This window comes from Arachis ipaensis, chromosome B8 (assembly GCF_059453495.1).
Source record: "Arachis ipaensis isolate K30076 ecotype BB chromosome B8, ASM5945349v1, whole genome shotgun sequence".
Taxonomy (NCBI): Eukaryota; Viridiplantae; Streptophyta; class Magnoliopsida; order Fabales; family Fabaceae; genus Arachis; species Arachis ipaensis.
In genome coordinates, this window is record NC_142443.1 from 129,288,474 (window position 1) to 129,310,726 (window position 22,253).

The 22,253-nt window shown below is 36.1% G+C and overlaps 1 protein-coding gene and 1 non-coding gene across 17 annotated transcripts in view; one reads left to right on the plus strand and one right to left on the minus strand.

The window, feature by feature from the left end:
• CPSF73-II (cleavage and polyadenylation specificity factor 73 kDa subunit-II) overlaps nt 1–22,177 on the plus strand; it is a 67,020-nt gene extending 44,843 nt beyond the window's left edge. For 2 of the 16 annotated variants that reach the window (XM_088496408.1, XM_088496411.1), the window contains exons 2-17: nt 12,101–12,167; nt 12,379–12,439; nt 12,569–12,698; nt 12,773–12,950; nt 13,059–13,131; nt 14,183–14,322; nt 15,214–15,331; nt 15,690–15,763; nt 16,614–16,750; nt 17,161–17,224; nt 17,698–17,763; nt 17,864–17,933; nt 18,852–18,956; nt 19,927–20,068; nt 20,578–20,671; nt 21,563–22,177. In XM_088496408.1, coding sequence (XP_088352534.1) covers nt 15,241–15,331; nt 15,690–15,763; nt 16,614–16,750; nt 17,161–17,224; nt 17,698–17,763; nt 17,864–17,933; nt 18,852–18,956; nt 19,927–20,068; nt 20,578–20,671; nt 21,563–22,006 — 1,287 coding nt within the window. In that variant the 5' untranslated portion in view covers nt 12,101–12,167; nt 12,379–12,439; nt 12,569–12,698; ... (2 more) ...; nt 14,183–14,322; nt 15,214–15,240 and the 3' untranslated portion in view covers nt 22,007–22,177. Of the gene's footprint in view, nt 1–12,100; nt 12,168–12,243; nt 12,699–12,772; nt 13,132–14,182; nt 14,323–15,213; nt 15,332–15,689; nt 15,764–16,613; nt 16,751–17,160; nt 17,225–17,697; nt 17,764–17,863; nt 17,934–18,851; nt 18,957–19,926; nt 20,069–20,577; nt 20,672–21,562 lie in introns of those variants that run through there. The other 14 variants (XM_088496413.1, XM_088496410.1, XM_088496406.1 and 11 more) reach the window with 14 other exon arrangements.
• Nucleotides 3,981–4,088, minus strand: LOC148549834 (small nucleolar RNA R71). Its single transcript, XR_015897953.1, has one exon. It is a non-coding gene; the product is annotated as a small nucleolar RNA R71 (small nucleolar RNA).
• Nucleotides 22,178–22,253: the final 76 nt, after the last annotated feature.

Sequence of the window (22,253 nt, forward strand, 5' to 3'; positions counted from 1 at the left end):
ATATGCCCAGGGACCTCTTTGAGTGCTTGGAGCTCTATCTGGAGGACTATAAGGGAAAAATCGGGATCTTGAGGATTAGATTGAGTATTTACGCGAATATGAGGGACGACTATGGGTATTTACTCTTCCAAATACCTAACCTAATTACTGATGAGCGGATAATTTATACGCTTTTTGGCATTATTTTTACATAGTTTTTAGTATGATTTAGTTAGTTTTTAGTATATTTTTATTAGTTTTTAAATAAAAATCATATTTCTGGACTTTACTATGAGTTTGTGTGTTTTTCTCTGATTTCAGGTCATTTTTGGCTAAAATTGAGGGACTTGAGCAAAAATCAGATTCAGAGGTTGAAGAAGGACTGCAGATGTTGTTGGATTCTGACCTCCCTTCACTCAAAGTAGATTTTCTGGAGCTACAGAACTCCAAATGGCGCGCTCTCAATTGCGTTGGAAAGTAGACATCCAGGGCTTTCTAGCAATATATAATAGTCTATACTTTGTCTGAGTTTAGATGACGTAAACTGGCGTTGAACGCCAGTTCCATGCTGCATTCTGGAGTCAAACGCCAGAAACAGGTTGCAAAGTGGAGTTAAACGCCAGAAATAGGTTACAAACTGGCGTTCAACTCCAAGAAAGACCTCTACATGTGTAAAGCTCAATTCTCAGCCCAAGCACACACCAAGTGGGCCCCGGAAGTGGATTTCTGCATCATTTACTCATTTCTGTAAATCCTAGTAACTAGTTTAGTATAAATAGGACTTTTTACTATCTTTGGGAGATCTTTGATTAGTTTTATGCTATCTTAGACTTTTGTGAGGGCTGGCCATTCGGCCATGCCTGAACATTTATCACTTGTGTATTTTCAACGGTAGAGTTTCTACACACCATAGATTAAGGTGTGGAGCTCTGCTGTTCCTCAAAGATTAATGCAAAGTACTACTGTTTTTCTATTTAATTCAACTTATTCCGCTTCTAAGATATTCATTCGCACTTCAATATGATGGATGTGATGATCGTGACAGTCATCATCATTCTCAACTTATGAACGCGTGCCTGACAACCACTTCCGTTCTACCTTAGATTGAATTGATATCTCTTGGATATCTAATACAGGGGACCGAGTCCGAGTTATTAGTGTCTTCGTGGTATAAGTTAGAACCCATGGACGCCCATTCCTGAGATCCGGAAAGTCTAAACCTTGTCTGTGGTATTCCGAGTAGGATCTGGGAAGGGATGGCTGTGACGAGCTTCAAACTCGCGAGTGCTGGGCGTAGTGACAGACGCAAAAGGATAGTAAATCCTATTCCAGTATGATCGAGAACCGACAGATGATTAGCCATGCAGTGACAGCGCATTGGACCATTTTCACAGAGAGGATGGGATGTAGCCATTGACAACAGTGATGCCTTGCATAAAGCTTGCCATGGAAAGGAGTAGGAAGGATTGGATGAAGACAACAGGAAAGCAGAGGTTCAGAGGGACGAAAGCATCTCTATACGTTTATCTGAAATTCTCACCAATGAATTACATAAGTACCACTATCCTATTTTATATTTTATTTATCTTTTACTTATCAATTCATAAAATCAGTTGAATCTGCCTGACTGAGATTTACAAGGTGACCATAGCTTGCTTCAAGCCGACAATCTCCGTGGGATCGACCCTTACTCACGTAAGGTTTATTACTTGGACGACCCAGTGCACTTGCTGGTTAGTTGTACGAAGTTGTGAAACAGAATTAAGAACATAAACGTGCGTATTAAGTTTTTAGCGCCGTTACCAAGGAAGGAATGATCACGATTTCGCACACCAAGTTTTTGGCGCCGTTGCTGGGGATTGTTCGAGTTTGGACAACTGACGGTTCATCTTGTTGCTCAGATTAGGTAATTTTATTTTATTTTTAAGCTTTTTTATTTCTTATTTTCGAAAATAATACAAAAAAAATTTCTTTTTCGTTTTTTCCCAAAATCTTTTTCTAAAAAACAAAAAAATTCTTATAAAATTATAAAAACAAAAAATTTTATGTTTCTTGTTTGAGTCTAGAGTCAATTTTTAAGTTTGGTGTCTTGCATGTGTTTGTTTTTCTCAAGAATTTTCAAAAATTCATCATATGTTCTTCATGATCTTCAAGTTGTTCCTAGCCAGTCTTCTTGTTTGATCTTCATATTTTCTTGTTTTGTATCTTTTCTTGTTTTTCATATGCATTTTTAATTTGTTAATGTCTAAAGAATAAAAATTTTTAAGTTTGGTGTCTTGCATGTTTTCTTTTCTTGAAAATTTTTTCAAAAATATGTTCTTGGTGTTCATCTTGACATTCAAAGTGTTCTTGGTGTTCATCTTGACATTCATAGTGTTCTTGTATGCATCACATGTTTTGATCCAAAATTTTCATGCATTGAGTCTTTGGGTTGTTTTTCTCTTTCTTCATTGAAAATTCAAAAATAAAAAAAATATCTTTATCTTATTTCACTCATAATTTTCGAAAATTTGATTTGATTTAGTCAAAAAATTTTAAAATTTAGTCATTTCTTATGAGTCAAATCAAATTTTCAATTTAAAAATCTTATCTTTTTCAAATCTTTTTCAAAAATCAAATCTTTTTCATTTTTCTTTCATAATTTTCGAAAATTCCAAAATGATTTTCAAAAATCTTTTTCTTATTTTGTTTCATAATTTCAAATCTTTACTAACAATTAATGTGATTGATTCAAAAAAATATTAAGTTATTACTTGCCTATTAAGAAAGGTTCAATCTTTAAACTCTAGGATCATATCTTTTTAGTTTCTTGTTAGTCAAGTAATCAACTTTAATTTTCAAAATCAAATCTTTTTAAATTCCTTTTTCAAATCTTTTTCAAATTAAGTTTCAATCACATCTTTTTCAAAATCAATTTCAAAATCTTTTCTAACTTCCTTTCTAACTTCTTATCTTTTTGAAAAACAATTTTCAAATCTTTTTTAATCAATCTTATCTTTTTGTTTCAATCATATCTTTTTCAATTTCAATCATATCTTTTTCAAAAACAAATTTCAAATCTCTTTTAATCAATCATATCTTTTTGTTTCAATCATATCTTTTTCAAAACTGCCCAACTAACTCTCTACCTTTAATTTTCAAAAATCCCTTCCCCCTTTTTCAAAATTTCGTTTTAGTTAACTAATTGTTTTAATTTTAATTTAATTTAATTTCAATTTTAATTTTCGAATTTTAAATTTCAATTTAAAATATTTTTATTTTATTTTGTTAAATTTTCGAATTCTTCTCTCATCTCTAATCTCCTTCTATTTATTTATTCATCCATTAACACTTCTATCCTCACCCCTGTGTTTGGATTCTCATCTTTTCCTTCTTCTATTCTTACTTTCTTCTACTCACATAAAGGAATCTCTATACTGTGACATAGAGGATTCCATATTTTCTTTTCTACTTTCTTCTTCTTTTTCATATGAGCAGGAACAAGGATAAGAACATTCTTGTTGAAGCTGATCCTGAACCTGAAAGGACTCTGAAGAGGAAGCTAAGGGAAGCTAAAGCACAACTCTCTGGAGAAAATCTGACAGAAATTTTCGAAAAAGAAGAAGATATGGCCGAAAATAATAACAATGCAAGGAGGATGCTTGGTGACTTCACTGCACCTAATTCCAATTTACATGGAAGAAGCATCTCAATCCCTGCCATTGGAGCAAACAATTTTGAGCTTAAACCTCAATTAGTTTCTCTGATGCAACAGAACTGCAAGTTTCATGGACTTCCATCTGAAGATCCTTTTTCAGTTCTTGACTAAATTCTTGCAGATCTGTGATCCTGTTAAGACCAATGGGTTTGATCCCGAGGTCTACAGGCTTATGCTTTTCCCGTTTGCTGTAAGAGACAAAGCTAGAGTATGGTTGGACTCTCAACCTAAAGATAGCATGAACTCTTGGGATAAGCTGGTCACGGCTTTCTTAGCCAAGTTCTTTCCTCCTCAAAAGCTTAGTAAGCTTAGAGTGAATGTTCAAACCTTCAGACAGAAAGAAGGTGAATCCCTCTATGAAGCTTGGGAGAGATATAAGCAACTGACCAAAAAGTGTCCTTCTGACATGCTTTCAGAATGGACCATCCTGGATATATTCTATGATGGTCTGTCTGAATTATCAAAGATGTCATTGGACCATTTTGCAGGTGGATCCATTTACCTAAAGAAAACGCCTGCAGAAGCTCAAGAACTCATTGACATGGTTGCAAATAACCAGTTTATGTACACTTCTGAGAGGAATCCTATAAGTAATGGGACGCCTCAAAGGAAGGGAGTTCTTGAAATTGATACTCTGAATGCCATATTGGCTCAAAATAAAATATTAACTCAGCAAGTCAATATGATCTCTCAAAGTCTGAATGGATTGAAGGAATCATCCAACAGTACTAAAGAGGCATCTTCTGAAGAAGAAGCTTATGATCCTGAGAACCCTACAATAGCAGAGGTGAATTACATGGGTGAATCCTATGGAAACACCTATAATCCCTCATGGAGAAATCATCCAAATTTCTCATGGAAGGATCAACAAAAGCCTCAACAAGGCTTTAATAATGGTGGAAGAAACAGGTTTAGCAATAGCAAACCTTTTCCATCATCCACTCAGCAACAGACAGAGAATTCTGAGCAGAATCCATCTAGCTTAGCAAATATAGTCTCTGGTCTATCTAAGGCCACTTTAAGTTTCATGAATGAAACAAGGTCCTCCATTAGAAATTTGGAGGCACAAGTGGGCCAGCTGAGTAAAAGGGTCACTGAAACTCCTCCTAGTACTCTCCCAAGCAATACAGAAGAAAATCCAAAAAGAGAGTGCAAGGCCATTGATTTAACCATCATGGCCGAACCTACAAGGGAGGGAGAGGACGTGAATCCCAGTGAGGAAGACCTCCTGGGACGTCCAGTGATCAACAAGGAGTTTTCCTCTGAGGAACCAAAGGAATCTGAGACTCATCTAGAGACCATAGAGATTCCATTGAACCTCCTTATGCCATTCATGAGCTCTGATGAGTATTCTTCTTCTGAAGGGAATGAAGATGTTACTGAAGAGCAAGTTGCCTAGTACCTTGGTGCAATCATGAAGCTGAATACCAAATTATTTGGTAATGAGACTTGGGAAGATGAACCTCCCTTGCTCATCGATGAACTGAGTGATCTGGATCAACTGAGATTGCCTCAGAAGAAACAGGATCCTGGAAAGTTCTTAATACCTTGTACCATAGGTACCATGACCTTTGAGAAGGCTCTATGTGACCTTGGGTTAGGGATAAACCTCATGCCACTCTCTGTAATGGAGAAACTGAGAATCTTTGAGGTGCAAGCTGCCAGAATCTCATTAGAGATGGCAGACAACTCAAGAAAATAGGCTTATGGACTAGTAGAGGACGTGTTAGTAAAGGTTGAAGGCCTTTACATCTCTGCTGATTTCATAATCCTAGACACTAGGAAGGATGAGGATGAATCCGTCATCTTTGGAAGATCCTTCCTAGCCACAGCAAGAGCTGTGATTGATGTGGACAGAGGAGAGTTGGTCCTTCAACTGAATGAGGACTATCTTGTGTTTAAAACTCAAGGATCTCCTTCTGTAACCATGGAGAGGAAGCATGAAAAGCTTCTCTCACTGCAGAGTCAACCAAAGCCCCTACATTCAAATTCTAGGTTTGGTGTTGGGAGGCCACAACCAAACTCTAAGTTTGGTGTTGAACCCCCACAACCAAACTCTAAGTTTGGTGTTGGGAGGTCCCAACCTTGCTCTGATTATCTGTGAGGCTCCATGAGAGCTCACTGTCAAGCTATTGACATTAAAGAAGCACTTGTTGGGAGGCAACCCAATGTTATTTAATCATTTTTATTGTATTTTCTCTTTGTTATTTCATGTTTTATTAGGTTGATGATCATGTGGAGTCATAAAAACTACTGAAAAATCGAAAACAGAATGAAAAACAGCATTGAAAACAGCACACCCTGGAGGAAGGGCTTACTGGCATTTAAACGCCAGTAAGGAGCATCTGGCTGGCGTTTAACGCCAGAACAGAGCATGAAACTGGCGTTAAACGCCAGAAACAAGCAGCAGTCTGGCGTTTAAACGCCAAGATTGCACCCAGAGGAAAGCTGGCGTTAAACGCCAGAAACAAGCACCAGACTGGCGTTAACGCCAGAAACATGCACCATACTGGCGTTCAACGCCAGAAACATGCTATAGACTGGCGTTGAACGCCCAAAACAAGCAAGGAAGTGGCGTTTAACGCTAGAAACATGCTACAGTCTGGCGTTAAACGCCAGGATTGCATATATAGGGCGTTTTACACGTCTAATAGGTGCAGGGATGAGAAATCCTCAAACACCTCAGGATCTGTGGACCCCACAGGATCCCCACCTACTTCTTCTCTCCTCTTCACACCTTTCCATAACTCTCTTCCCCAAATACCCCTCACCAATCAACTCAATCACTCTTCCCCATCACCTCTTCACCAATTACATCCATCCTCTCTTCCCCAAAAACCCCACCTACCTTTAAATTCAAAATAATTTCCCTCCCAAACCCAACCCTAAATGGCCAAACCCTAAACCTCTCCCCACTCCTATATAAACCCCTCATTCCCTCTTCATTTTCACACAACAAAACCCTCTCTTCTTCCCCTTAGCCGAAACCATCTCTCTCTCCCTCTCCTCCATTTTTCTTCTTCTTCTACTTCTTTCTTTCTTCTTTTGCTCGGGGACGAGCAACCATTTTAAGTTTGGTGTGGTAAAAGCATAGCTTTTTGTTTTCCCATAACCATTCATGGCACCTAAGGCCAGAGAAACCTCTAGAAAGAGGAAAGGGAAGGCAATTGCTTCCACCTCTGAGTTATGGGAGATGGAGAAATTCATCTATAAGGTCCATCAAGACCACTTCTATGAAGTTGTGGCCAAGAAGAAAGTGATCCCTGAGGTTCCTTTCAAACTCAAAAAGAATGAGTATCCGGAGATCCGTCTTGAAATCCAAAGAAGAGGTTGGGAAGTTCTCACCAACTCCATTCAACAAGTCAGGATCTTAATGGTTCAAGAGTTCTATGCAAATGCATGGATCACTAGGAACCATGATCAAAGTGTGAACCCGAATCCAAAGAATTGGCTCACCATGGTTTGGGGGAAATACTTAGATTTCAGTCCGGAAAATGTAAGACTGGCATTCAACTTGCCAATGATGGAAGAAAACGCACGCCTCTACACTAGAAGAGTCAACTTTGATCAAAGGTTGGACCAAGTCCTCATGGACATATGTGTGGAAGGAGCTTAATGGAAAATTGACTCAAGAGGCAAGCCGGTTCAACTAAGAAGACATGACCTCAAACCAGCGGCTAGGGGATGGCTAGAGTTCATTCAACGCTCAATCATTCCTACTAGTAACCGGTCTGAAGTTACTATAGACCGGGTCATCATGATCCATAGTATCATGATTGGGGAGGAAGTGGAAGTTCATGAGATCATACCTCAAGAACTCTACAAGGTGGCTGACAAGTCCTCCAATTTGGCAAGGTTAGCCTTTCCTCACCTCATTTGCCACCTCTGCAATTCGGCTGGAATTGACATAGAGGGAGACATCCTCATTGAAGAGGATAAGCCCATCATTAAGAAAAGGATGGAGCAAATAAGAGATCATGGACCTCAACATGAGCATGAGGAGATTCCTCACCATGAAATCCCTGAGATGCCTCAAGGGATGCACTTTCCTCCACAGAATTATTGGGAGCAAATCAACACCTCCCTAGGAGAATTAAGTTCCAACATGGGACAACTAAGGGTGGAGCATCAAGAGCACTCCATCATCCTCCATGAAATTAGAGAAGATCAAAGAGCTATGAGGGAGGAGCAAGAAAGACAAGGAAGATACATAGAGGAGCTCAAGAGCACCATTGGTTCTTCAAGAAGAGGAAGACGCTACCCTCACTAAGGTGGACTCATTCCTTAATCTCCTTGTTTATTTATTTTTCGGTTTTTCGATTTTTGAGCTTTATGTTTTATTTATATTTGTGTCTTATTACATGATCATTAGTGTCTAAGTGTCTATGCCTTAAAGTTATGAATATGAATCCATCACCTCTCTTGAATGAAAAATGTTTTAATTACAAAAGAACAAGAAGTATATGGTTTCGAATTCATCCTTGAAACTAGTTTAATTATTTTGATGTGGTGACAATACTTTTTGTTTTCTAAATGAATGCTTGAACAGTGCATATGTCTTTCAAAGTTAATGTTTATGAATGTTAAATATGTTGGCTCTTGAAGAATAAGGAAAAAGGAGAAATATTATTTGATAATTTGAAAAATCATAAAAATGATTCTTGAAGCAAGAAAAAGCAGTGAATACAAAAGCTTGTAGAAAAACAAATATATAGCGAAAAAAAAAGAAAGAAAAAGAAAAAGCAAGCAGAAAAAGCCAAAAGTTCTTTAAACCAAAAGGCAAGAGCAAAAAGCCAATGGCCCTTAAAACCAAAAGGCAAGGATAATAAAAAGGATCCAAGGCTTTAAGCATCAGTGGATAGGAGGGCCTAAAGGAATAAAATCCTGGCCTAAGCGGCTAAACCAAGCTGTCCCTAACCATGTGCTTGTGGCGTGAAGGTGTCAAGTGAAAACTTGAGACTGAGCGGTTAAAGTCGAGGTCCAAAGAAAAAGAAAGAGTGTGCTTAAGAACCCTGGACACCTCTAATTGGGGACTCTAGCAAAGCTGAGTCACAATCTGAAAAGGTTCACCCAATTATGTGTCTGTGGCATTTATGTATCCGGTGGTAATACTGGAAAACAAAGTGCTTAGGGCCACGACCAATACTCATAAAGTAGCTGTGTTCAAGAATCAACATACTGAACTAGGAGAATCAATAAGACTATTTGAACTCTGAGTTCCTATAGATGCCAATCATTCTGAACTTCAATGGATAAAGTGAGATGCCAAAACTATTCAAGAGGCAAAAAGCTACAAGTCCCGCTCATCTGATTGGAGCTAAGTTTCATTGATATTTTGGAATTTATAGTATATTCTCTTCTTTTTATCCTATTTGATTTTCAGTTGCTTGGGGACAAGCAACAATTTAAGTTTGGTGTTGTGATAAGCGGATAATTTATACGCTTTTTGGCATTGTTTTTACATAGTTTTTAGTATGATTTAGTTGGTTTTTAGTATATTTTTATTAGTTTTTAAATAAAAATCACATTTCTGGACTTTACTATGAGTTTGTGTGTTTTTCTGTGATTTCAGGTAATTTCTGGCTAAAATTGAGGGACTTGAGCAAAAATCAGATTCAGAGGTTGAAGAAGGACTGCAGATGCTGTTGGATTCTGACCTCCCTTCACTCAAAGTAGATTTTCTGGAGCTAAAGAACTCCAAATGGCGCGCTCTCAATTGCGTTGGAAAGTAGACATCTAGGGATTTCCAGCAATATATAATAGTCCATACTTTGCCCGAGTTTAGACGACGTAAACTGGCGTTGAACGCCAGTTCCATGCTGCATTCTGGAGTCAAACGCCAGAAACAGGTTGCAAAGTGGAGTTAAACGCCAGAAACAGGTTACAAACTGGCGTTCAACTCCAAGAAAGACCTCTACACGTGTAAAGTTCAATGCTCAGCCCAAGCACACACCAAGTGGGCCCCGGAAGTGGATTTTCGCATCATTTACTCATTTTTGTAAACCCTAGTAACTAGTTTAGTATAAATAGGACTTTTTACTATCTTTGGGAGATCTTTGATTAGTTTTATGCTATCTTAGACTTTTGTGAGGGCTGGCCATTCGGCCATGCCTGAACATTTATCACTTGTGTATTTTCAACGGTAGAGTTTCTACACACCATAGATTAAGGTGTGAAGCTCTGCTGTTCCTCAAAGATTAATGCAAAGTACTACTGCTTTTCTATTCAATTCAACTTATTTCGCTTCTAAGATATTCATTCGCACTTCAATATGATGGATGTGATGATCGTGACAGTCATCATCATTCTCAACTTATGAACGTATGCCTGACAACCACTTCCGTTCTACCTTAGATTGAATGGATATCTCTTGGATATCTAATACAGGGGACCGAGTCTGATCGAGAACCGACAGATGATTAGCCATGCAGTGACAGCGCATTGGACCATTTTCCCAGAGAGGATGAGATGTAGCCATTGACAACGGTGATGCCCTACATAAAGCTTGCCATGGAAAGGAGTAGGAATGATTGGATGAAGACAACAGGAAAGCAGAGGTTCAGAGGGACGAAAGCATCTCTATACGCTTATCTGAAATTCTCACCAATGAATTACATAAGTACCACTATCCTATTTTATATTTTATTTATCTTTTACTTATCAATTCATAAAATCAGTTGAATCCGCCTGACTGAGATTTACAAGGTGACCATAGCTTGTTTCAAGCCGACAATCTTCGTGGGATCGACCCTTACTCACGTAAGGTTTATTACTTGGACGACCCAGTGCACTTGCTGGTTAGTTGTACGAAGTTGTGAAATAGAATTAAGAACATGAACGTGCGTATTAAGTTTTTAGCGCCGTTACCAAGGAAGGAATGATCACGATTTCGCACACCAATTACCTAACAGCTTTTCCCCAAATAAAAAAAAGTTGAAACAGGAAACCCTAGCTTCTCCACCACAGCCGCCTGCCGCCGTCCGTTGCACTTAGGCACTACCATCGTCGTCTGGTCGTCCGTGCTTCTTCCTCCTTCAAGAATTGCAGCTTCTTCCTCGAGCTCGGCGCGTCAGTCCCTGGTCTTCATCTGCTCCGTCGCCCTCCTGCCGCCGTCCGTCGCGCGCTCAGGCACAAACGTCTTCGTCTGGTTGTCGTGCTCGAAGTCCCCAACCCACCAATTGCAGCTTCTTCCTCGAGCTCGTAGTCTTTCTGCTCTTCGTTTGCTCAGCCGCAGGTTCTTCCAACCCACCACCGTCTTCTAAGACGTGTTCGTCGCTTGGTCCCTGTTTCCGTTGCGGTTCTGCCCCTCTGCTCAGACTGCTCAGAAGAAAAACCCTTCTCCATTTCAATTTTCTTCCTTCGAGTTCAGAGAGCAGAAGCTAAACCAAGAAAAAACCCTAGACTTCGAAGGTCAATTTTCAGTTCACTGCTAACTTCTTCTGCGTTTTTTATTCATGCCATGTTCAATGATTATTTAATTACTGATTATTTGAATGTTTTGTGTTTTAATTTTTTATTGAATGATTATTTGATTAGTAATGAGCTCTAGTTCTGTTGTGTTGCTGTTTTTATGTGTTGTGATTTTTTATTGAATGAGCTCTGGTTCTGCTGTGTTGCTATTTTGAGTGTTGCTGTGTTGTTGTTTTATGTGTTCTTTATTTTTTATTGACATGCATCTGATGGAAGTATGCTGTTTTTGAGTTTTAATTTTTAAGGGAGTGAATATGCTGTTTTTGAATGTTAAATGATATATTTATTGATTTCTGGTTTAAGGTGATTAATTGTTGTTGCTTTTTTAATTTTTGTTGCTGATTGTTCTTGATTCTTGGCTGCTGTTCAGTCTGTTGTGGTGTTGGTAATGGTATTTTTGATTGGGATCTTTTGAGAGCTGCTGGTGAAGCTGGTGAAGGGATCAAGTTTAGAATAGGAATTTAATGGTGGAAACTGGTGAAGGGATCAAGTTCAAAGCATACTCTTAGATAACCCAAAATGCTTCAAGAACAACAACCACCTTAATCATAATGAATCAAAGAAAGTAGTGATGCTGCCTAAAATTTTGATAATCCTTGTTAATCTTTGAAAAAGTTTGTTGCTCTTGTGTAACTTATTATTGTGTTATTGTGATTTAATTATTGGTGTGGTCGCTGTGTAATTGTTATTGTGATTTAATTATTTCTTCCAACATTAAAAATTAATTGTTAATATTTTGATGTTTGTACTTTTATAGAATATTTATTTATAATTTTTTTATTATTTTATTATAAATGGTTTTTTTAGTTAAACCATAATTAAACCGATTAAATCAGTAAATCAATCAACCAATAATTAGAACATTCAATAATTAGTTCAATTTTCAAAACCTTCTTTCTACTAAAAAATGTAACTCAAAAGTAAAATGAGCATTTCACTTTTAGTTTTTGATAGAAGGCCTAGAGGCTAGAGCCCAAAGAAAACGAAACAAACATCAATACTATACATCCTCGCAATTAAGGTGGATTAGTCTAGTAATTCGTTCGTTAGTTTGCGTAAATAAATATTGAAGGTTCCAATATGATTTTTTTTTTTTTGTATATAATAACTCATTGACCAATTTGACCTCCTTGACCTGTTTAGAGACAGAGAATACATTGAGGGAAAAAAAAAGCACTATACATCCTAGCAACACTGGGTAAAGATCTTCCCCTCTCATCATCACAAACCAGCATCAATTTCGGCGCCGATTCTAGCCAAACAATCGGCCACTCTATTGCCCTCCCTGAGGGGGTGGATGACATTTCTTCAACTCAAATTTTACATGTCACGCGCACCATGTGTTTGATTAATTTCTTTAACTTATGTATGTTCAAATTATGCATGTCATTCAATGAATTTGTTCCATGGATGTTGGATTAGGAGAGTGTGGTAAAGCCAATAGAAGGACATAGTAGTGTTAACAAGCTGAGCTCCAATCTGCTCCTTGGCTTCCTTTGGAGATTTTTCTACTGCTACACACCATCCATGGCTATTGAAACTCTAGTCCTCGGTAATTCCTTATTCCCTTCCTCTTGTTTCTTCTTCTCTTCTCTCGTGCATTACATTTTATTATTTCTTTTTCAGGTGCTGGGCAAGAGGTAGGGAAGAGCTGCGTGGTGGTTAACATAAATGGGAAGCGGATCATGTTCGATTGCGGAATGCACATGGGTGTCTCGGACCACCGCCGTTACCCCAACTTCAGTCTCATCTCTCCCACCGGCGATTTTGACACCGCCCTCTCTTGCATCATCATCACCCATTTGTATTGTATCAACATACTCTTCCTTCGTTTTCATTATTTTTTAATCTTTAAAATTTCTCACTCACTGATTTATTCTTTTATATATTTTTTTGGCATAATTGGTGACAGTCACCTGGACCACCTTGGTGCATTGGTTTATTTCACTGAAGTTTGTGGGTTTCACGGACCAATTTACATGACGGTGAGTTGTTTCCTACTACGTGTTCAATGTAATGCTTTTGTTTTGGGTGGGGAGAGGATGATAATTATTTTCTCACGTAAGTACATAATTTCAATTATTTGGCATTTTTGGTGTGCAAAGTAAAATGAGAAAAAAAGAGGACGGAAGCAGAAAAAAAAATAAGAAACTAGGTTCCTAAAAACTACAATCACTCCTCATAACTGAAACTATAGTAATATTGAATCCGATTGTGCACCTCAAAACTACAATCACTCCTCATAACTGAAACTATGGTAATATTGAATCTGATTGTGCACCTCCTTCGCCATCAAATCTTCAACTTTATTAGCTTCCTTTTGAATGAGACCAAAACGGACAACCCAAGTTCTTTGCTGCTTTAATTCAAAATTTCCTATATAATAACCTTCTCTTCATGATTATCTAGCATTTTCCAATTGTTAACTATAACAAATAACGAATACCTGACCAGTCTTGCATACGACATCCTTGAACTGAGCTTTTTTTTCCAATTATTTGGCATTTGACATTGATTGGTTGCTTTTTCTTAAAAAAAAGATAGCAAATGAAGAATTTTGCTAAGCGAGAAAGAATGTATTCATGATGATGAGACATCCACGCTTAGATACATAATGTAGAAGTTGTTTTATCTTTGGACATAAAATCAATGTATCTTAAAGCATCCTTTTTTATAAAAAAAATTGAAAATTGTAGTTTTGTTTTCCTATTTTTTCTGGTGATGCTACTTCTATTAAAGTAAATTATCCAAACATAAGAGTTAAGATTAATTGATTATAGGGTCATTTAAGTAAATCTTATACTGTTGAATACTCTTTTATTAGAGTAACTTTATACAGAACCCACTCTAGATTAGAATCTTATACATTATAGATCATAGTTATATGTCAATCTAAAATCATTTTGATATACTTTTATATGTATCTAAATTAACGATATAGAAAAGTTTAAACGAACATGAAATTAGGATGTTAGATTATACCCTTATTGATATTCAATTTTTACAAAATTTTGTACAAATAATCTTTCATAATAGGTACTTATGTATTCAACAGTTAGATGGATAGCACCAAATAAGCACTGTCATCTAAATAGTATATGCACCATAAACATACCCAAGCAGGGCAATCACCATGTTCATTCCATTCATAGCCACCAGCTAAGCAAAACTATCAGGTCAATTTCAATACATTCTTAAGTGTACATGATTATGTTCTGCATCAATAGCAATATGAATCTAGGGGAGGAAAAAAAGTGAAGCTTTCCATGCCTTTAATGCAATATTCCCTGAATATGTTTTCAGAATAATTGCTTGTATTTTCTTGGTAGGTAGATGTTATTTTAAGAGATTTTCTATGTATTAGTTTGAGCATAATTGGGAAAAAAAAGTGGGGAAAAAAAAAAGAAAAAGAAAAATTAATAGTTTTAACAAAATCAGAATATTTATCGAAAAAAGGATGAGCTTGATTGATGTTTCAAATTTTTTTCTGGAAGGGTAAACCACCAAAAATGCACTTGAATTATTTTGTTGCAATGCCCCCAAATTTTACTGACAAAAATGTCTTCAAATTATTTAAAAATGTGACAAAATGTACATCCATGAACTCAAACATTCTGCATTAATGGAAAAAAGTGATGTGGCAAACGAAGCTTCCTATGTGGCAGGTGAAACTCTGACATTGGCAAATGAGCCATGTCATGATTTTCTGTTAATGGAACAAGTCTTTGATCATGGCTGAGCATTTTTGGCACGTTTTAAATTATTTGATGGCATTTTTGTCTATAACAAAATTCAGGAGCATTTTTGTTAACCTCAAGATAATTCAAGTGTATTTTTGGTGGTTTACCATTCTTGGGAAGAAATTATTGAGTAGAATATTATGGTATTAGAAATACTGGTTATCAAAGTGGTTGTGGTATTTTGACATTCTTTGGAAATATTAGCAATATTGCATATACACTATTTTGACATACATTTTCTTTCTTTTGTGCTTCAAATACTGTACTAGCTGGTTTCAAGGTTCCATTCTATAATCAAACTTTAACTTGACTATTGATTCTAAACAGTACCCAACAAAAGCTTTGGCTCCTTTGATGTTGGAAGATTATCGGAAAGTAATGGTTGAACGCCGTGGCGAGGAAGAGCAGTTTAATTCTGATCATATTGCTGAGTGCATGAAGAAAGGTATCCAATCCAGTCAAGCATGTTCATGATTTGTATTTCTGTACATTTTCATAGCTGGTGCCACTTCTTCTAAGTATGCTCATGACTGAAAATAATTCTTTTTCTCGTATATCTAGTATGTCGTTATTTATTTATTTATTATTTTTATTGACCGATCTGCTTTTACAAGATTTATTGTTATAATTTTGTGAGAACTTTAAAATTTATTCACTTAAAAGGTCTACTTTTCTTAGCAATAGTTTGGTTTGAACTTTGGAATTTTGGTGAACGCAGCAGCTTCCTAACTAAAACTATTATACTTCGACCTTTTAACTTTATAAAAGCATTTTAATCTGGTTTATTCCTGTGTACTATACAGTTATTGCTGTGGATCTGAGGCAGACTATACAAGTAGACAAAGATCTTCAAATTCGTGCCTATTATGCTGGCCATGTAAGTCTCTCTGAGGCCATGTTTTATTTGCAAAACTAGACTTCTAAAATAACGTTGGGTAATCCAACTTACATACACTTTGTTGATTTCTTAAATTTGTTTTTGGTCTTTTATTGTTGCATTTTTCTTTCCTCCCTGCATGATGGTGCCTTTTCATGCTTGTTAGCCTGATTGTTGTCATGAACAATTGGCCGTTTTGTGAGTGTGTTAGTTTTTGAGTGGGACTGGGTTATTTGTCATCCATATCACCCAACAACCACTTTTAACTCCAAAATATATGAAAGATAAGTTGAGAGTTATTAAGTCAGGATTAGATTTTTCCCACTATGTTACTCATCTGCTAGGATAAGAGTTATTTTTCAGTGTACTGAGATGGTCAGATATTCTAGGAGAAACCTCCTTCTCTCTTCCCTATCTGCTGTATGTCTAGGTATTGCTTATAATCTGCATTCTGCCGAGAATAAGAAAAATACACTCTTCTCCTTAAGTTATATGGAATGCACTTCTTGTAAATGCATGTTACAATTATTTTATGTAACTTACAATCAATTCACCGTCATATATGATCCTACCAAAAGGTGCTCATACATAGGAATGGGTTAAGAGAGGCCATAGAAGCTCTTAGGCTAGCAGCATGGTTGAATTTATTATTATCATTGCAAGACTTATTTGTGTTCAGCATATCCTAATTGATAACACTGTGTTTGCATTATTAATAATGTCATGTGAAGCAGTCAAGCAGCATTCATGGATCATAATTTATTGGATGTGTATGATATTGTTTTGCATTGTTGCGGTCACTTGCCTTATCCAGTTTACCTTCTTTGAGTACCTTACATTAATTCTTAAGGTTCTTGGAGCTGCAATGTTCCATGCAAAGGTGGGAGACTCGGAAATGGTATATACAGGAGACTACAATATGACACCAGATAGACACCTTGGAGCAGCCCAAATTGATCGATTGCGACTTGACCTTCTCATTACTGAGTAAGACCAGCACTAATTGAGTCCACGAGTCTTGCCTATAACAACATTTGAGTATTTAGAGAAAGAAATAAACTATTTTTTCTTCTTATTTGTTGTGTCAAGTTATATTCATAGATTAGATCATACTCTAAATTGATTTTAGCTTTTGGTACATTATTTTCACTATATTTTGATATTACATTAGAAATATAAGACTTTCTTGTCTTGCATATAACAAGCTAAGCTCTTGGAAAGCTGGTAGTGTATGTGACCAAGAGCTCATGATTTTAATTTGTCAGTTGCCCACTTTTTCAGTTTAAATCAATTGATTTCAGTATCAAATGTGTTGTGCCACACTAATTGATGGATCCTATTACACTTTCTGCTCTAATCTATATAACTGAGAAAATTGCATTTGATTCTCTTTTCAGATCCACATATGGAACTACAATTCGTGATTCAAAATATGCTCGTGAGAGGGAATTCCTGGATGCTGTATGTATTGTAACACCCACTCTGTAGAATTATGTGCTATAATTGTTTAGTAATTTGGTTTTTACATTAACCTGGTGTATCTGTTTGGAAAGGAACTCTAGGGTTTGATTTCTTTTCAACTATTGATTTTATTTGGGATATTATTACCTTTTTGGTTTCCAATGGTGCAAAGTAGAGGATCTTTTAAGGATTCCATCTCTCATGTTCATCCTCCTCTCCTTTCTTTTCTTCATTCATTTTATTATTTTAAGAGGAATGAACAGTGAATCCTCTGTTTTTACTTCTTGTCGCCTCCATTATTTATTTTATTTTTAATGGAGAATTTGCTCATGATTTGTGGTGATCACGTTTTGACTTTTCTTGATTTGGTGCCATATATATTATCTCTGCATCTTTTACTTTCTGTTTTTCCTTTTTAATTCAAGTGCTTCAAATCTATGGCTACTGTTAAGTTTTCAAAATAATTGGTTTAGGTTCATAAATGTGTTTCTGCGGGAGGAAAGGTGCTTATTCCAACATTTGGTCTTGGAAGGGCTCAGGTATTCTCATCAAGATAACCATTAGACCATCACTTCTTCTCATGATATTGATGGAGATATAATAGTTGTCTCTTTTTTTCTATGTTATTATGACGTCTAGGAACTATGCATTTTGATGGATGACTACTGGGAGCGCATGAATTTGAAGGTTCCTATATACTTCTCAGCAGGTTTGAATTAGTTACTGTTCCTTTTAAAAACATTATATATACTCGTTTTGCTGAATATTCATTACATGTATATTCATTTGATTATGTTTCCAATAGAAATCTTTCAATGTTCACATAGGAGGTCAAGAATTAAAATAAGATTTGCAGCAAAAATACTGGAGGTGTCAAGAGTCCAGATCCTAGTTAATGTGATGATTAAGCAAATTAAGAAGTCTAGTTCATTAACTTCTCCACCATTCAAACTCGAATAAAGTGGAAATTCCACAAAATGTCATCCAAGGAGAACAATAATTAATTAAATAATTACTAGCATTCCAAATGAGCACTCATGGATATTTGAAACAACTTATTGGAAATGAAAATAACAAGATTATTTCTTTATGCCTTATTTGATTGCAAGGATTTGAATCAAACAACAAAATGTTCAATAGAATTTAAAAGAAAGGTAATGTTGTTAAAAAATGAGATAACAAATAGAAAGAAAACATGCAAAATAAGTAAGATTGAAATTATCATAGAGCAAATAATAACTTTTCCATACACAACAAAAGGAAAGGAAGAAAAAAGAATAACAATTGGACAGACTAATAAAAATTGATATTAATAATATCCAAGAAGGCACAAAATGTGAAGCATTGGGGAAACTGGGAAAGAACGGAAGATCGTCATCCATGACCAAACACGGCTCTTCGTAGAAGTTAACTAAATAAGTCATGTTATGTAACATAGATGCCACTGCATTTTCAGAAAATTGTTTCAATTATTGCAACTAAAAATCTGAAAATATGACAATGTTCTGTTTTCTACTGCTTAGCTGTGTTGCTTGTGTTGTCGATCTTCTTAAAGCCGTTTCTTCTACTATTTTCTTCATTTATCTGTGTCAAAGTAGACCTAACTACTAGAATCTGTATTTTTCAGGTTTAACAAAGCAAGCTAACGTGTACTATAAGATGCTTATCAATTGGACAAGCCAGAAGATTAAAGATTCATACCCTACAAATAATGCTTTTGATTTTAAGAATGGTAATTTCCATATATTTCATACATTTTTGAATTTTAATCTGGCACAAATTATGCATTTATATGCGCTTTCACATATTTGCATACTATTTTCTGCATTCAATAACAAGCAGGTAATGATGCCTTATAGATATGCTGTTGAAACCTGTGTTTAGTGATGCCTTATAGATATGCTGTTGAAACCTGTGTTTAGTGATTAGACTACTTGTATATTCTATAATGGTAACAACTAGTTAATCTGAAGAAAATTTCTGCCACTTGTTCAAGGCATTTCAAATTAAAAAATATGAAGTATTTAGACAGCAGAAACTGAGATAAAATATTGATATATGACTGGCAGCAGTCAGCCGTGCATAGTATTCTAGAAGGACATGCATAAAGGGTTTAGGTCAAAGCATGTTCACCACCAGGTAATTAGACTATACATACTTATGACAACTTTAATTTTGTTAGAGCTTTTGAATGTGAGGGATTTCCTTCTTTTTTTTTTTTTCACATCTTGTGCTACCAAATCTAGATTTGTTGAAAAGGAGAGAAAATCCCTGAAACTTCAGGAAATTGGTCTATGTCAGAGATTCTTTTATGGATTGGTGTATAGCAGAAGGGATAGGAAGGGCAAGAAAATGGGTTGAGAATCAGGTTCAAGCATGTAAAAAGAATAATGAAAGGGGAATGAGCAGGAAAAATAGTCAGAAGTTTGTTACAAAGTTAGTAGTGAATGAAGGGGAATATGGTGAAGGGAGGATTTTTATCTAGTCATTTGTGAATTTTCAATAAAGGATTTTTATCTTTTATTCAAATTGAATTTTGTTTAAAGAAAAGGATAATCAAATTACATGGTGAATAGCCGTAAACATCTTCTTCTCGTTTCTGTTAATGTAAATTTTATAATAATTGAGATTGGCGATATAATTCACTGCTTCATATTGCTTGATATGTTCCTCATTTCAGTGCTCTGGTTTTGATGCTACAGTTTGCAAGTATGAAAGGTCTGTACTTGATACTCCTGGTCCGTGTGTTCTTTTTGCATCTCCTGGGATGATAAGCGGTGGGCTTTCGCTCGAAGTTTTCAAACGTTGGGCACCATTTGAAAATACCCTTGTTGCTTTACCTGGGTACATCCTTTTTTTATTCTCTCTCTCTCTCTCTCCTTTCGCATTAATTGCAGGATGACCAAAAGGCCGATAATTGCCCCCTAAATTGAGTTATATTGATATTTTACTTCATGATCATTGAGATAAACTCAAACATAGAAAGTGAGACCAAATCTATAAAATGCCCATAGAGAGTTTCGACAAGCAGTTGATACTGTGCACATTTTCTATATAGCCTGTATGATTGAAGCCCCTGCGTTTTGAAGTTCTCCTCTAGTGAAAGTGACTCTCCTTTCTATCTAAAATTTAATTCTCTTTCCAATCTGTGTCATCAGTTAGGAAAACTGAATAGTTGCAAGATTTCTGGTATAAGAGGTTTGTGTGTGTTTGGATGTAAAAGGATGTTCCTCATATCTCATTCACCATAGATTTTTATTTGTTTCCTGCAAAGCCATGTATATCAATCTTATATTTGAAGGATTTATATTTCTGATGTGTTGTATAAATATTTTATTTCGTTATTATTGTAGGTATTGTTTGCCTGGAACAGTAGGACATGTATTAATGTCTAAGCCCCCAAAAATTGAATTGGACCCCAACACAAAAATTGATGTGCGTTGCCAGGTAAATATATTTCTTCTGCTAATTTGTTTACATACATGGAAACATGCATTCTATGTGAGGCTCTCTTTCTTCTTCTCTGAAAAAAGATTATTTAGTTTTCAACTGGGTAGACAAAAGTGCAAGCAGATACACATGTAAATAAATTATGAGACCAAAAATATTGATATTGTATGGAGTAGGGAAACTGGAAAAATATAGGTCTCGTCTCACTAATGCATAAGTAAGCTGGCAGTAAATTTGGAGAGTGATATGTTCTTGTGGGTTGGGAAATATTTATATCGAGACAATTAATGCCGAGGAAAATAGTTCAGAGGCTAGTGCAAGAGTGCTAAATCTTCACCATATGTATCTTTTCTTATTTATATTTCATCACCTGCTCTATTTTGATATCTCACTGATATCAGCCTTTGGTCCATTAATACACTAGAGTTTCTTCATCTATTCGCTCTCGAATTGAATACCTATATCTTGCTAAATCTGCCTAGTGAATAAAATAAGATGATAGTATGTTGAAAGCTGCCAAAAGAAAAAGAACACTTGAGCATTTATTAGTCTTTCTGAGTTTTATAGTGTGATGAGATTTACATTTAACATGACTTGGGACTTGGGGGCAAGTACACAACTGAAACCATGTATTACTTTTTCTATCTTTTAAGAGAAACAAAAATCTAACTCGCAATTGATTTAAACATTATGAACTGAGTTTCAAAAGTTTCATGCTCCTCGACAGAAAGCTTTTGTGGTTATTTGAAATTCCTTATGTGCTTTAGAAACAAAAGAAGAATGCATTTTGCTATCAAATGATTTTCTAGTGCAAATTGACATGGATTCAATTCATTTCAGTTTATTAATATCTGGAATAACTTTGACTACTGTTGTATATTTTGACAGGTTCATCAGTTGGCTTTCAGTCCTCACACGGATTCTAAAGGGATAATGGATCTAATAAAATTTCTCTCCCCTAAGCATGTTATACTAGTGCATGGTGAGAAGCCTAAGATGGTTTCTCTTAAAGAAAAAATTCATTCTGAAATGGGGATTCCATGTTATCATCCTGCAAATAATGAAACTGTATCCGTTCCTTCAACTGTCTATGTAAAAGCTCAAGCAAGTGATGCTTTCATGGAAAGATGCTTAAAGCCAAACTTCAAGTTACATAAATGCAGTTCACAGGAGCCATCTATCAAAACCTTGACAGACAAAAACGTAGTGCCTGAGCTTCAAGTGATAAATGAAAAAGCTGTATTTATAGTTGAGGATAAAAGCAAAAAGCTGAAAGTTGTGCACAATGATGAGGTTTTGGTCATGCTGGGGGAAAAGAAGACGGAGGATTAGCATGCAAATTATCTTGTGGTGTGTGGTGTGTGTGTTTATTAGAATATCTATGGCGGGTGGTTGGTGGCACTAGCTAGTTTTACATCTTAGGTTGTGTTTATTAGTTTAGATGGATTTTGGAGGGGAGGAAAAAGCTTTGGAGGATTAAATCGCTTACGAGTTTTATCCTTCTCTCTTGTTCTCGCATAATCACAAGTAGGGATGGCAGTGGGGCGGGTAGGGGCGGGTTTTTGCCCTACCCGACCCC